Genomic DNA, 14222 nt, shown 5'->3' with positions numbered 1-14222 from the left:
AACATACTATTTGAAGTAAAATATTAGGATACTAAACAAAATTTTCAACATTTCCAAGCATCATTTTGTTTGGCATATAACATTATTGAAGAATGTCAAGTCATTCTTGACTTAGAGTTTGTTAGTAGTTACAAGTTTTGTTTAGCTTATTTCTAATATTTAAGAAATGCCAAATTTGAAATTCTTCTTTTTAGTTCTTGAATTTATTAATAGTTCCAAGCTTTTTTGTTTGTTTATATATTTCTAACAATTAAGAAGTGCAAAATTTTGAATCCTTTGCAATTCCAGCTATAATGATAAAAGTAAGTATCTCTATTTTCAATAAGTATATTACAATATTTCTATATGAATGTATATCCTTCTATAAGAATACATTTATATAGTTGCAAAATCAATAGCAATCATTTACAACATTCATTTATAAAGGCAATTATGTGAAAATAATATGTTGTCTGCTATATGCCATAAATTAAGGAAAACAGTAGGTTTTTGATGGTTTTTACCGGTAAAAACACGGTTTTTACCACTGTCATGTCAAAAACCAGTTTTTGACGGCAAAAATCCAACCCTGATATATATATATATATATATATATATTAGGGGGAACAGAAATTAATGTCGTTTTGGTGCATTTGATATTTGTTATCAAGATTTTATTTTTAATCATTAATGTATTCACCCTTGTTAGCAACAACCTTTCAGTGCCAAATCAAAATAGATCGGGAAAAAATGAATTGGTTTAGACTAACAAATATTTAATGTGCCAAAACGACATTACTTTCTGGTTCCCCTAATATAAATATCTATATAAAAGGTAAGATAATAGATAAAAAGGGGGAAATATATGTTTTTTCATTTTTGAATGAATATTAATAAAGTATTTAATTTTCTGCAGATATGTTAGTAATTTTATTGATAAAAAAAATTAGTGCTTGGAGTACTAATGTTTGTATAAAAGTTATCAAAATTTGACACTAACATGACTAAATATGTCTGCGACCCTTCATTAGTCAACCTGCTGTGCAAGTGACTCTTCACTCATTACTTCACTTTTTCATGTTTTTTATTATCCTCTCTGTCTAATTATTTCACCTCTTTAATATTCTTATTTCTGCTTCAGTTTTTATTTTTAATGTATGATGTTTGTAGTTAATATAATATATGAGATCATTGTATTATTTATCTTCTATGTAAAATGCTTTTAGCTCATTACATCTGTGCCTACAGAAAAGTTAAAATTAACAAATTGTGATGATGAGTTATATGAGGCCTTTTTAAAAGAGTTCCCCGACTTTAAGTTAGACGTGATTAGTGCTGAAAGTTTAGATAGTAAAGAAAATAAACAGGTAAGTTTTTTATTGAATTTATTTATTCTTTTTGTTTATTTTTTTTTTTTAAAAATTCAAACATTGAGGTTATGAGCAAAATAACATTGGATTTGCTGAAAAATGTTCATAGAAATGTTAGTGTGAAATACTTTAAGTTAATTTTTTAGTCTTTGTAAAATTATAGAATGGATTGTATTTGATGACAAATAAATCGCTTAATTCCGACAGAGAAGTTGATATTTAAACATAGGCAAGTACAATACGCGCGGTAGTTTTTTTTTCCCGTCAAGAACCATTTAATTAAAATGTTTGGTTTTCTACATTTCTATTTATCATACAGGTTATATTTCTTCATCTTATTATTTTTTTTTTTTGTGTTATAAATTTCCCCCCTGTAATAAGTATATGATGATTTTCATACTTGTATAGTCTACTCCTCGTGTAAAGAATGAAAATGTTTTATAATAACTCAGAAAATACTTTTAATATACATGTTTCAGGTCATTTTCTTTTGAAATTGAAATTAGATTTTCTTCATGTGTTTTAATTATAATTCTTTAATAAATTTCCTTAGTAAATGATGTAAATTATAGTTACTTCGATTTTGAAAAACTAAGGTAACACTTTAATTTGCTTTACAGAAATGGCGAGAGTTTATAGAAAGATTCAGTGATAAAGTTGAAGATGCCAAATTTGGTACATTAGTTCGTTTAGATTCTACTGGTGAATATACGGAAGAAAATACAAAGCTAGGTATGTTAATATTTTACAAATTTTTTAAAATTTTTATTAAAAGTTATATTTTTTTTACCCATATTTTTAAGGGGCAAATGTAAAACGCACATTGCCAAAATTTAGGTAATAATTATTTAAACAAATTTTTATCTTTAAATTATTGATCCATAAATAGTTTTATACTGTAAGGAAAGCGAATATTAGAACAAAAAGCAAAATGTAAATGGAAGTTAACATGTAGTACCTCTCACAGCTAATAAGAGATTGAACCATGTCAAACAGCTATACAATTGTAATGAGGGATAGGATTTTCAAAGCAAAAATTTTTTCTTCTTTTTTTAATTGAAAATTCTTTTAAGCCAATTATTGTAGATTGAGATAAAATTAGTAAAGCAACTGAAATATTTTAAGAATTATACAAAGTAATAAAAATTTTAGAAATAGACAATCCTATGACTTCTCTCCTGATCAAAATATTTTGGATCACACATTCACTGAAATATTTATCAGATCACTGGTAAATCCTATAAATGTTTTCAGAATTCTACATCTCAATCAATAAAGGGAAAAAATGTATATGCATGATTTTTTTGAATTTGCTGTCTTCGCAGTTGTCCTATATTTCTTATTTTTCCTATATTTTTGAAAAAGTGCCATAAAGTTTTCTATATTTAAAAAAGCAGTGCTTTGCCCTATATTTTAATTTAAAAAAGTTTCTATTTTGGCATTTTAGGTAAGATTTCCTTGAAATGCTGCCCAGCAAATAGAAAGAAAAAAAAAAAAAAAAAAAACTTCCCAAAATGGGAAGCAAAAATGGAGAAAAAAAAAATATTTAAAAAATACAACGTCACTAAAAAACCTGTTCTTGTGGATAAGGAATAGATTCAACCATTTTCCAAAGGAGGAAAAGGTTATGTTTTTTTTTTTCCATGACTGTCTACTAATCAGAATGATCTTTAATTTTTCACCCACCCTGAAAATAGGCCTCTATTTTACTTGCTGGTGTTTATGGTTATGCAAGCAGAGAATGTGAATGTTATTTCTTATTTCTTCAAAATAGGTTTAACAGTAAAACTCTTCACATCGGCACTTCTTATACTTCTCCTGCATCCACTGATCCTGGTGGAGATATCCAAAAACACTCTGAACCAGTCAAATCAACATTGGAAACTGGTCAATCATCTCCAACCAAGAAACAAAGTCCAACTGCTTTGCCGAGAAGTACTCCATCTACAACCTTTTAACAAATTGCATTTCAACCAAGAAGATAACAAAGGATCAGGCGGCCTCCTTAGAGACTAGACCTTTAAATTCCCATAAGGAGGAGATGTGGTGTATTAGCTATTTGAGGCTATGTGTTATAGATGAGCTCACGGTACATAGGATTATTTAGCGATCGAAATATACGCTGGATAAAGGCAAAATATTGCAATCTTGTTACTCAGCCTTTGATGTCTAAGAAAGGAAATTAGTAAATTAAAGGCTTTTCCATCACCAACCTGTAGAAGAAAAAGAAAAGTGAAAAAACTAAACCAATTGAAACTCCAAGATGGTTAAAATGAAAGAAACTCAAAATATTAAGCTAAATAAGGCATTGACGATTAGTACTAGCCTTACGAAGCAAGAACTCCGAACAAAAAAAAATAGATCCCTGAAATTTTTTATATTTTATAACTAAATATTTTTTTTTAAAGTTGTAAAAAAGTTAATGAAAATTTTATCATGAATCTGAGCCTACTTCAGCTTGAAACCTTTTTCCAGTAAACAATCCCATTAATGGCATCATTCAAACTCACCAAAGCGCCAGCAGTTGCATTACGACGCAACTTCTGTCTTCTAAATTAAATGCTGTAAACATTGTGCTTGTTATATAGAAGAATTTTTTTATCTAAATGTTGTGTTAAGGAGCAGGACAAATGTTTAAATTTTTAAAATCACTCAGAAAGATAAATATATGCAAATTGTCCACTTACAACTAATATTGCAGAAAGATTCTGTGTTGATAACATACATTGCGATCTTTCTGTCCCCTGAAGGCCATCGGGCAACTACCAAAAGAGGAATGAACAAAACCTCTAAAGTAAACAAAACCCTGCTAAGTATTTGATGAGTAATGTCAGTCGATCATTGCTTTTAGATTTGCTGATCTACGGAAAGTTACATACTACCCTGACCTACTAAACATTTTTACCTCACAACACTCCCGTAGGAAGGACGCAAGCTAACACACACAAAATACAAAATTTAGGTATAACCTAACAAAAGAGACCAGGGAAGCTCCAAATTCAAGAATGAGTAAGCCGCAAAATTCCTTGAATGTGAACCAATAAATCCCTAATAAAAAATTATATCTTTTATTTTTTGCTTGCCAATGCTTCTGTTCATTTGGATGGCTTAACCAGTTTCACAGAATTAAAAAATTATTCATGTGGTCTACAACCAAACACCAGACTAGACTCCCAACCACAGATCCACCAATATTGCTAAATAAGTTAGGAACACTCCCTTGGAGCAATATGAGAGAATGATGATGAACTCTGATGCTGAAATTTTGCCAATTTTGGGAAATCAATTTTTACTCTTGTCTTTCTAGATGATCCTGCTGCAATGCTCTCTTCGCTACCTCTAGCAGCGATCTCATCATCCATCATTGAGCCTCTTTCCTTGAGCTCTAATCCATCGCTCTGTCCGACTACCCAAATATTTACAGGCTTTTGTAAGCACCAAGAATATCGATACTTGTGAAGGAAAAACTATAGACTTAAAAAAAAAGTCAGGAGAAAAATGAAATTTTTCCTCAAAACTGGGAATTGTAAAGAAGTTTGACACTCTATCAAATAGTACGATTTCTTCTGTTTTCAAAACCGTAATTTGCACTTGTGTAATGAAGGATCGGATGAATAAAGGAACTCCTCTGTCTGCATAGTACATTTCCGATCATGCCGTATCTGTGGCAGAACCTGGCAATTGAGAAAGAAGACTATCCAACCGCCCCTGTAAAGCTATTTCTGCTTTTGAGACTGTCCGAATACTGGATACACTGTGATGATCCCATAACCACCGATCACCCTTCAACATCTGTGCAACATGCATTCTTATTAGACTAATATCTGCTCCCGTGTTGATCCTTGCTCTGAAGGAACACGAACAACCTCCTAAAAATGAAACAACCTCCTAAAGCAGACATTTAGTCCCTAACATCAGTACCCTGCCCGCAATGTTGAATGTCAGTTTCTCGACCGGATACTCATCCTGCAATTTCATGCAAAATAGTTCAGTTTTCACACTTGAAGCATGTCACGCCAACTCTCCCGTCCCCTGAAAAACTAGCCCGCTCAGGTACAGTCTCTCAGGGTGCTATTTTAACTACTACCTTATCTGTACGATCATTATTTCAAATTCTTTTGCAATTTCCAAAGCGCTTATACTGTTGAATCATTTTTGCCAGTGAACAGTATTTGGGCATTTGAAAACATATATGCTACATAGCCCCGCATAACCTCATCTATCCTGTCCCCAATTTTCAACCTTTCAGTCAATGGTGGCCACTGCAGGTAAGCATCCCAGAACACTCAAACTAAATGTTCAAAATCATTCCCAGGTGTAAATCTTATTGCCATAAAATCCTGAATTGTTAAGAATTGATCATTTTCTTTCCCATACTATTTCACAATATAATATTTAAATACTTCCCACGTTAATTCTGAAACTTGATATTGCCAATATTGGAACCACATTTTCGCATTCCCTGTTAAGTTTGAAATAGTTTATTTTAATTTTTCAACATAACTAAAAAAATGAGACCCTTGCTCTACTGCTCCCGTAAATTCTCTAACATTTTCCTTGCTTTACTCTCCAAAAAATTAGTTACAAGCTCTTGAATGGTAGCTTGTACCCTACTTGCCCGGCAACACAGCAGACTCAACGCCATATACGAGAGATCCTACACTTATATAAAAATTATAGCTGCTAATATACTTAGGCCAAACACTTTGATTTCTAAGTTTCTAATACCTATCAACATACAATAGTAACAAAATGCACCCTTAAAAAAAACTAATCTCTTAATGCAATGCTCCCAAAACTTATTCCTAACTTCTCAATTACTTCCACTGAATCAACCTAAATTAAAATTCTATTGTTCAAATTTTATGTTTCAAAACAAAAAAATTAACCTATCACAAAAATTTTAACATAAGGTGGGGTCAATTAAAAAAGAATAAAGTAAATTAACATGTGAGGTGCAAGTACTATGTAGCACTACCCTTTCGATGTTTAAACTCCAAGCTACATTAGCGAAATTTCCCAGTACACATCACTAAATTAAAATTCGGTCACCTTTGGTGACATACCCTTCAATTAGCAGGACTCAGAGCTTCAGGCTTAGTAACTTGACCAAACAATGCAAAAACTCCAGACATCCAAGGTCTCCTCTAATGACTGGCTCATCAATCTAAGTACCACTGCTTTCACCAGAACACGACTCGCCAATGTCAAGCCTCTTGTTTGCCAATGTAATTGTACCTTGAGGTTGGCTCACACATATAACTGCTCAATAGTAGAAAAATAAGAAATAACGGAGATAGTAGAGGTGAATAGTAGGAAAACTTTTTATACATTTCAAGCATTCACCTAAATGAGATAGATTGTTACTTGACATTAACTCAAACGTTTGTTGACAACAATGCTGCCAACAGCTACAGATATACAAGGAATCGAGTTCTTTGCATATTGTGGTTTCTCACATCTGATGGGTTTCTCCAACAGCATTTTTAATTATTAGGGCATATTACTCACTATGACCTGAGACTAGCCAGCTAGCACGAGTACTGGTCACCCATCCTTATTTATCTTTTAATCTAATTTACATAACATTAATGCAACAACTAAATGTTTAATATTAACTATTAATGACCCTAAACAAGATAAGTGTGTATGCTAATTGCTTACTGAGATGTAAACAAGATCTCTAAAGTGAACAAATTGCTGAGTATTTGATGAATAACATCAGTTGATCCTTGCTTTTGGATTCATTGATCAGCCGAACATTACATATTTTAGGCATTTAAATAAAACTGATAATATTGCTAACTAACTGATAAAATTTTTATTGTTAATTTGTTTTCAGGATGAGTAAGAATTCTGTGATCCATGAGTTTTTAACAGTTATAACATGAATGCAAGACTATTTCTAAAATTAAATACTATTTCTAAAACATTTTCTCCTCCTGAAAACAAATTAGTTTTCATCTTATTGTTAATTCTCATTGGGATTTACATTCCTGTAAATAATTGGCAAGAAAATGTTCTCCTTGTGCATGTTAATTGGAAAATTGTGGGCATTGTTTGAAAAACGCTTTTTGCAAACAAAACATTTGTAAGGGAAGCTTCAGAATATTCTGAGCAATAAAAAAAGTTAGTCATCAGCTAAAACAAACACAATGTGCATATGCAGGGAGCTTTTCTGCCAACTATTGTCAATTTTAAACATGCTGGTTCTAAGTAAACATATATTTAACTTTTGCAGTGCTTCGTGTTCAGTTTTTAGCCATAGAGATTGCAAGGAATAGAAAAGGATTGAATGAAATTGCCAGAAAAAAGTATGGAAAAACAAGCTGAAACTTTTATGAATTGTAAATAAAATTATTTTTAAAGTAGAATTTTGTCTCCTTTTTAATTCTAATTAATGAGTAACTAAAAAGTATGTGAATTTTTTTTTTCTGGTATGAAAATTTATTAGGCATAACAAATTCACATTTAATAAAATATGGCAACAAGTTAAGATGTAGATTAGAATTATTTGATGTAAAATACTCTGTTAGTGACACTTGCACCTTCCCTTTATTATTACTGACTTGATAAATTTAGTATATTTTTTACAAGCTTTATTCTGCATTGTATTAAAGCATCAACATCATGTGACTGAATTTTATCTATCTCCTGAAAAATCATGTATCTAAAGTAAACATTTTATCTCTTGCATGACAAATTTAAATAAAAAACCAAATGGGCCTTTTTTACAGACGTGACAAAAAACTGCCCCTCAAGATTTTTATTTTTCGAGCCTCAACTTTTTTTTTTTGAAAACCTGTTGAATTTTTATTACAATAGCAATGAACATTAAATATATTAACTGTTAAGTTTTTATAATAAAAATAAAAAATCCTATATGAAAGTACAAATTTTAAATAGCAGCCATTTAAGGTATCAGAAAAAGTGAGAAAGAAAAAAAAATATTTGTTATAATAATCATAAAATATTATAACTTAACTACCACTGCGATTATTAAACATCAAATAAGACATGCTAACTTGACACCTTTTGCTAGACAAAGGTTGACATTATCTAATGGTCTCTCCCCACAAAGATAATCTTCCAAATATGGACTGAATTATTCTGCAGTTGTTTTTAGAGAAAATTTAATTCAAATGAATGTATTCCTTTTATAATATTTTATTTAGGTATAACTGTTTAAAAGTTAAAGGTCCTATCAAGTAGGTTAAGGATATGCGATGTAAGCCTCGTTGCCTATAATACTATAAACTAATTAAATTATATAGCTGGAATAAATTATTTTAAGCAAACTCGATCAAAGTACGCCCTAAAATATATGTAGAATAAACTTTGGAATTTATAAATGAAAAATACTTTTTCAAACAACTTCGAGGGATGGAAACGCTAACTTGCTTGAAATAGCTGTCCTTGTAACTGTTTAATTTTGATTCCTGGTGCTAGAAGATATTCCATTTTCACATTTGGCTTTCGAAATTTAAATTTTAAACGGAATTTTTTTATGTCCTTAAAAATGTTATTAAGACTAGCAGAAAAAAAAATTGTACTGCAATGATTTCTTTAGAAGTATTGACAAATAATTATTTTTTTCAATCTTGAGAACCTATGCCTTTATCTTACGTAAGACTTAATTTAATATCACGTGAAGTAATTTAATATACTGTGTTACTAAATGAATAATCCCAAGTAACTGAATCGAAAAAATAAAAATTTCATCGATTTAAAAAACAATAGATGATAATAAAAGTAGACATGTTTTAAGCGTCCAATAGTTAACGTCGCAAGCCATTCACGCCTGACGAGTCTTGAGAATGGGCGCTTATATTCGAACGCTGCAAACATGTCGACGTTTATTTCCCTCTTCATATTTTTTGAAGCTAGTGAAAGTTTTATCATGAATTATACGTTTTATCTTTGGGTCTTGATCATTATTTTGATAAGGATTTTATGCTGTTAAAAGTAAACATATGCATTTTAACAGGATTCTTGTGGTCTTTAGAAAAGTAAGAGAACAGTAGCATCAATATTTGAACTATGAAGTTATTTTTAACTTAAAAATTTTGAGACCAGATATTTTGAGTTAATGAAATAGAATATTTTATCTTATAAGTTTTTGTGCCACCATTTCAGTATTTTAAGGATTCTGTTTAAAAGGAGAGTATCGAATCAGATATATATATAAGAAATCATAGTAGCGGTATTTACCTTTCTATTAACTATTAATACATAGACCTTTCCGAGCTAGATATCACAAAATTCTGAATAAAAAATCTTCAGTTTTCAGTTCATTCTTTTTTCTATTGTCTCAACTTGGTTGCTTAGCAGAATAGAAAAATTGAATATTGCTCTCTTGAATTAGTTTATGGTCATCTTAATTTACTCCATTTGCGGAAGCGACATTGCTTGCCCCTTATTTGGGACTATCTACAAAAGTAAATAGCTCCTACTTTATGAACCAATTTTTTTAGTTTACAACTAAGTTTTGTCTACCCCTAATTTGAGAATCGAGAATTCAAATACGCAAAAAAATTAAAAAAAAGTACATGTTTATTCAGAGAAGGCTTGTTTTTCAGTTTGATTTCGTAACTTAATACTTAGCACTAATTAATTAACATATAAGATGTCACCCCCAGAAACCATTAATATGGAAATTTTGTTCGTGATAATCTGATCATTAGAACGTAAGTTATTCAGAGTGATATCTTTTTTGTTTTGTGCACTGCACATCTAAGTAGAGGAGGAGAGGGAAGCGAGGAGGCTCTAGACATGGAACCGCTCTTTTTCCCAGAAGGCGTATTCAAGTGTTGTGATCTCTAATATGTTAGAGTTGGTATTCGCGATCGCAACACTCGAATACGCCATCTGGGGAGAGACCGGTTTCATGCCTTTAGCCCTTCTCCCTTCCCTCGCCTCCTCTTTTCAGTTGTATAGGAATGTACTACGATAATTTCCCTTTTCGTAATATTTTTCCTTTTTATTTAATGAAAATATTTTTTTAAATTTCTATGATACTTTTCTTTAGAACTATGTTTAATGCAGTTTTCAGTTCCATATAGTTTTTTAAGTTAAAGGATTTTAATCTATGTGAAAATCAAGAGAGAAACTAACGTGCTTCCTTCCTCTATGACTTTCCACACGCTAATGGGGAAAGCATGTGAAGTGTTGCCATAGGAAAAGAGTTCTGCTCTGCAGCCCATTTCGATCGCCAATAAATGTAGCTTATCGTAATCGAAGAACATGTGTGACATTTTATGGTGAATTTGCGCCAAACATCAGGATGCTATTTGCATTTGAAAATGATTTTTATCCGAAGAAAACCATGTAACCTAAATATCTGGCAGAATACAATGATTTTTTAAACACTGAATCATACAATAGGCAACATTATTTCAATACGTTATTCTTAAACATAACATATTTAAATTTTTTTTAAATGAAATTAAAAACAACATAAAAAAAAAACAAATAATATCTGTTAAAAAGTTCATGTATTCAAATTCGAAAAGCTTTGAAAATCATAGATCATTTATAAATTGATTCAAATTTTCTTTTCAACGGAGAAAAGAAGAAAAAAAATCCTTGCTTTTTGGACAGAAATCAGTTGAAAAATTGTCGATTGCCTAGAGCACATCTCTGCACAATAGCCCATTGTGCAGCTCTAGTGCGACGTAAATGAACTACAACAACTGAGCGATCACAGAACATTATTTCTTTTTTTTTTTTAATAGTCTGAACTTGGTTGCTTAGCAATGGAGTGAAACTAAGTATTTCTCTCTTGAATTAGTGCATGGGTTTTCTTAAAATATTCACTTGCGGCGGCGATTTTGCTTGTCTGTTTCTTGGGACTATCGCAAAATACATGTAACTTATTAGCCCCCCCTCCTAATTTATGATCCAATCTTTTCGAAATTTTGTCAACAACCCTATTTTTGGGTCGATAATCCAAAAATGTAATATATATATAGATATGTTTATTCAGAGAAAGTGCGTTTCTGTGTCTGATTTCGTAACTTAACTAATAGTTAGCGCAAATTAATTAGCGTATTTGAAGTTATCTCTAGAAACCATTAGGGTTGACACTTTGTACGTGAAAATCCGATCATTAGAACGAAAGTTATTCCGGGTGATATATTTTTTTGTTTTTGCCCTCTGTACAACTAAAAGATTGAGCTTTATCAGTTTTTTTTAAATGGTTCTAAAAATTATATAATACTATTTTCATAAATAGCAAAAATATTTTGCGAAAAGATAGACTAAATTACAACAAAAAGCAAATAGATCCTAAAAAAAGTTACCAAAGTAAAGTCCAAAATTACGCATGAACCTATCGATGAAAAGACCTAATCAAGGAAATGGCCTGTCCATGAAATTGTATGTCGATAAAATGGTCAGAAGTAGAAACTATGAAGAAGTTGTTTAAAATATTATCAGAGAAAATTCTAAATAATATGCACAAGTTTTCTATATTGATTTTTTGGATTTCAGCTATGATTTTTTCCCTATATCTATACAGACAGACTTAGCCTAATTGGGGCCCTGGGGCAAAAACTTCTTTTGGGGCCTCCCCTTGCTTCACTACTTCAGTAATGAAGAACCGAACTTTATGGATGTATTTAACTTTTTCACCTCATTCTAGATACATAACAAGAAAATTGACTTGAAGGTAAAATAGTTATAAAGAGGGGGGCAGTTTCCAATTATTAATTTTATCATCTAGCTGCGAAAAATTCATATCGTTGCTGACATTAGGGCGGAATTCTGCTAAATTTTCGCAATTACGATAGCTCAATTAAGCCAATCAGAAAGCCGTATTCTTGTAAACATAATGCATTTTGCGATAGGTAAAAATACAGGCTTTTGATTGGTCAAATATGTCCATCGTAATTGTGAAAATTTAGCGGGATTAATGAAATATATTAAGTGTTCAAACGAAGAATGTGTGCGACGATATTAATGAAGAAGTTAACATAAAACTGACAGATTTTACACTGTACTGATATTCTGTTTAAAAAAGTTCAATAAAGAAGGAAACGCAAAATAAACTTTTTTTATTCGATATGGGGGCCAGGGGCAGCTGCCCCGGTATGCCCCCGCCTTAGTTAGGCTCTGTATACAGAATGATTGCAAAAACATAAGATATACATTTTATTTCAGTGAGAAATGTTTCCAATGAATTAGAAGTTATTAAAATTGTTTTCAAAAGTAATATCAACCAATAAAAATAATATAAGCAATATAATAAAAATTAGCAATATAATAAACCAAGGATTATTGTTGGTTATACACAGAAAACTTGTTCCCATGTGGGTCAACACCAAGCAAACTGTGGTAAAATGCTTGTTTAAAACGTTTTTTTTACAGGTACATGGATAGAATTAGGTTTATTAATTGTAAAAAATAGAATTTTTTACACAAAAAATTAAATTGTAGAAATATTTAAAAAAATACTGATTGTTGCAAATCTTCACCATGTCTTGGACATACCACGCCTAAAATTTAGTTAATATCAATAGAATTGTTAGTGTAGAAATTGAGGGGTAGAGAGATCATAATCCAATACTTTCTTCCAGAAGTCAGCGGCCTTGAAGAATAGTTTAATTCAAAAATAGCTATTTTTGTTGTGCCCATGTTTGTAATGAAAAACAAGTCTCTGTTAGTCCTATAACATTTTGCAAATTCTTATTTTTAATTAACTTTTGCTGAAATGCTCAAATAATTCATTGGGCATGTGCTACACACAAAACGATAATGATACAGATGTTTGAGCCCAATTTTATAGTTTCAAATGTAGTAATTAATAAATTGCTGATTTTCTTTTGTTATTATTTAACTTGCTGTGTAACTACACTGATTTTGTAAGTTTTTAATTTTTGCTAAATGACATGTTAATTAAATTTAACGAACCTGAATTAGTATGCTTTTAAATTGCTAATAATTATTTATATATCAATTTTTATTTTTTTATTATTCATTTGTACATACTAAGTTAAGATCTGTGAAGATATGTCTTTATTTTCGTTGTAGAACACGACTAGTCAACCACAACTACCACTAAAAATATTAAATACCAATTCACTAGTATATAAAACATGTAAACTTAATTCCATCTTGAGGTACCTTTTGATAATTGAAGATTGACATACTGAGTAATTATATCCCCACTGAGTCATAGCAGTGACACCTGAAAACTTATTGAAAAATTAGAAAATATACTATAAAAATCCCACTTGAAATTTAATTTTTAAAATTTGCATCAACAAATAATTCTTCATGTTTACATAATTTGGCAAACATATACAATTGAATGTTTTAGGGGCCGTTCAAAAAGTACGTACACAAAAATGGAGAAATTTTAAACCCCTCCCCCCCTTCGTACATAAGGTCTTACTCCCCCCCTTAGAGTACGTACATTTTATTAGTCTACCCCCCTTTTTCATAGAAATTAAAATAATTATGTTTTAAATAAAATTAAATATTTACTTAAGGAGTGTGTAGGATAAAGTCAAACTTAAATTTGGTGTATGTTTATAAAGTACATACTTTGTATACCTCCCCCCTCCCCATGGTACAAAACCGTACATAATAGCAAACCCCCTCCTCCCCCCTTCGGGATGTACGTACTTTTTGAACGGCCCCTTAATCAACGGAACAAAAATGTGAACAAACTTTTACAAACATAATAAATTCAATAAAAACCTAATTTTGTTAGAAACTTCAAGAACTACTCCTAATATAGATGACTAGGTAAAAAAATAAAATTTATGAATAAAAAAAAAAATTATTAATCACTGACTGTTTAGTAACAGTTTTGAATTAAATAATTTACTTATTCAACTATTTATGCATAACATACTAAATAAACATCTC

The 14222-nt window shown here is 30.7% G+C and overlaps 1 protein-coding gene and 1 long non-coding RNA gene across 3 annotated transcripts in view; one reads left to right on the top strand and one right to left on the bottom strand.

Moving 5' to 3' along the window:
• LOC107449517 (protein PBDC1) overlaps positions 1-7723 on the top strand; it is a 13386-nt gene extending 5663 nt beyond the window's left edge. For both annotated transcript variants that reach the window (XM_016065065.3, XM_016065067.3), the window contains exons 4-6: positions 1206-1346; positions 1970-2081; positions 7591-7723. In XM_016065065.3, coding sequence (XP_015920551.1) covers positions 1206-1346; positions 1970-2081; positions 7591-7682 — 345 coding nt within the window. In that variant the 3' untranslated portion in view covers positions 7683-7723. The remainder of the gene's footprint in view (positions 1-1205; positions 1347-1969; positions 2082-7590) is intronic.
• Positions 1-14222, bottom strand: part of LOC139427221 (uncharacterized) — a 423254-nt gene that overhangs the window by 321100 nt on the left and 87932 nt on the right. The window lies entirely within an intron of this gene.

The sequence above is a fragment of the Parasteatoda tepidariorum genome, chromosome X2 (genome assembly GCF_043381705.1).
Source record: "Parasteatoda tepidariorum isolate YZ-2023 chromosome X2, CAS_Ptep_4.0, whole genome shotgun sequence".
NCBI classification, from domain to species: domain Eukaryota; kingdom Metazoa; phylum Arthropoda; class Arachnida; order Araneae; family Theridiidae; genus Parasteatoda; species Parasteatoda tepidariorum.
This window is presented reverse-complemented; position numbering and strand designations above follow the sequence as displayed.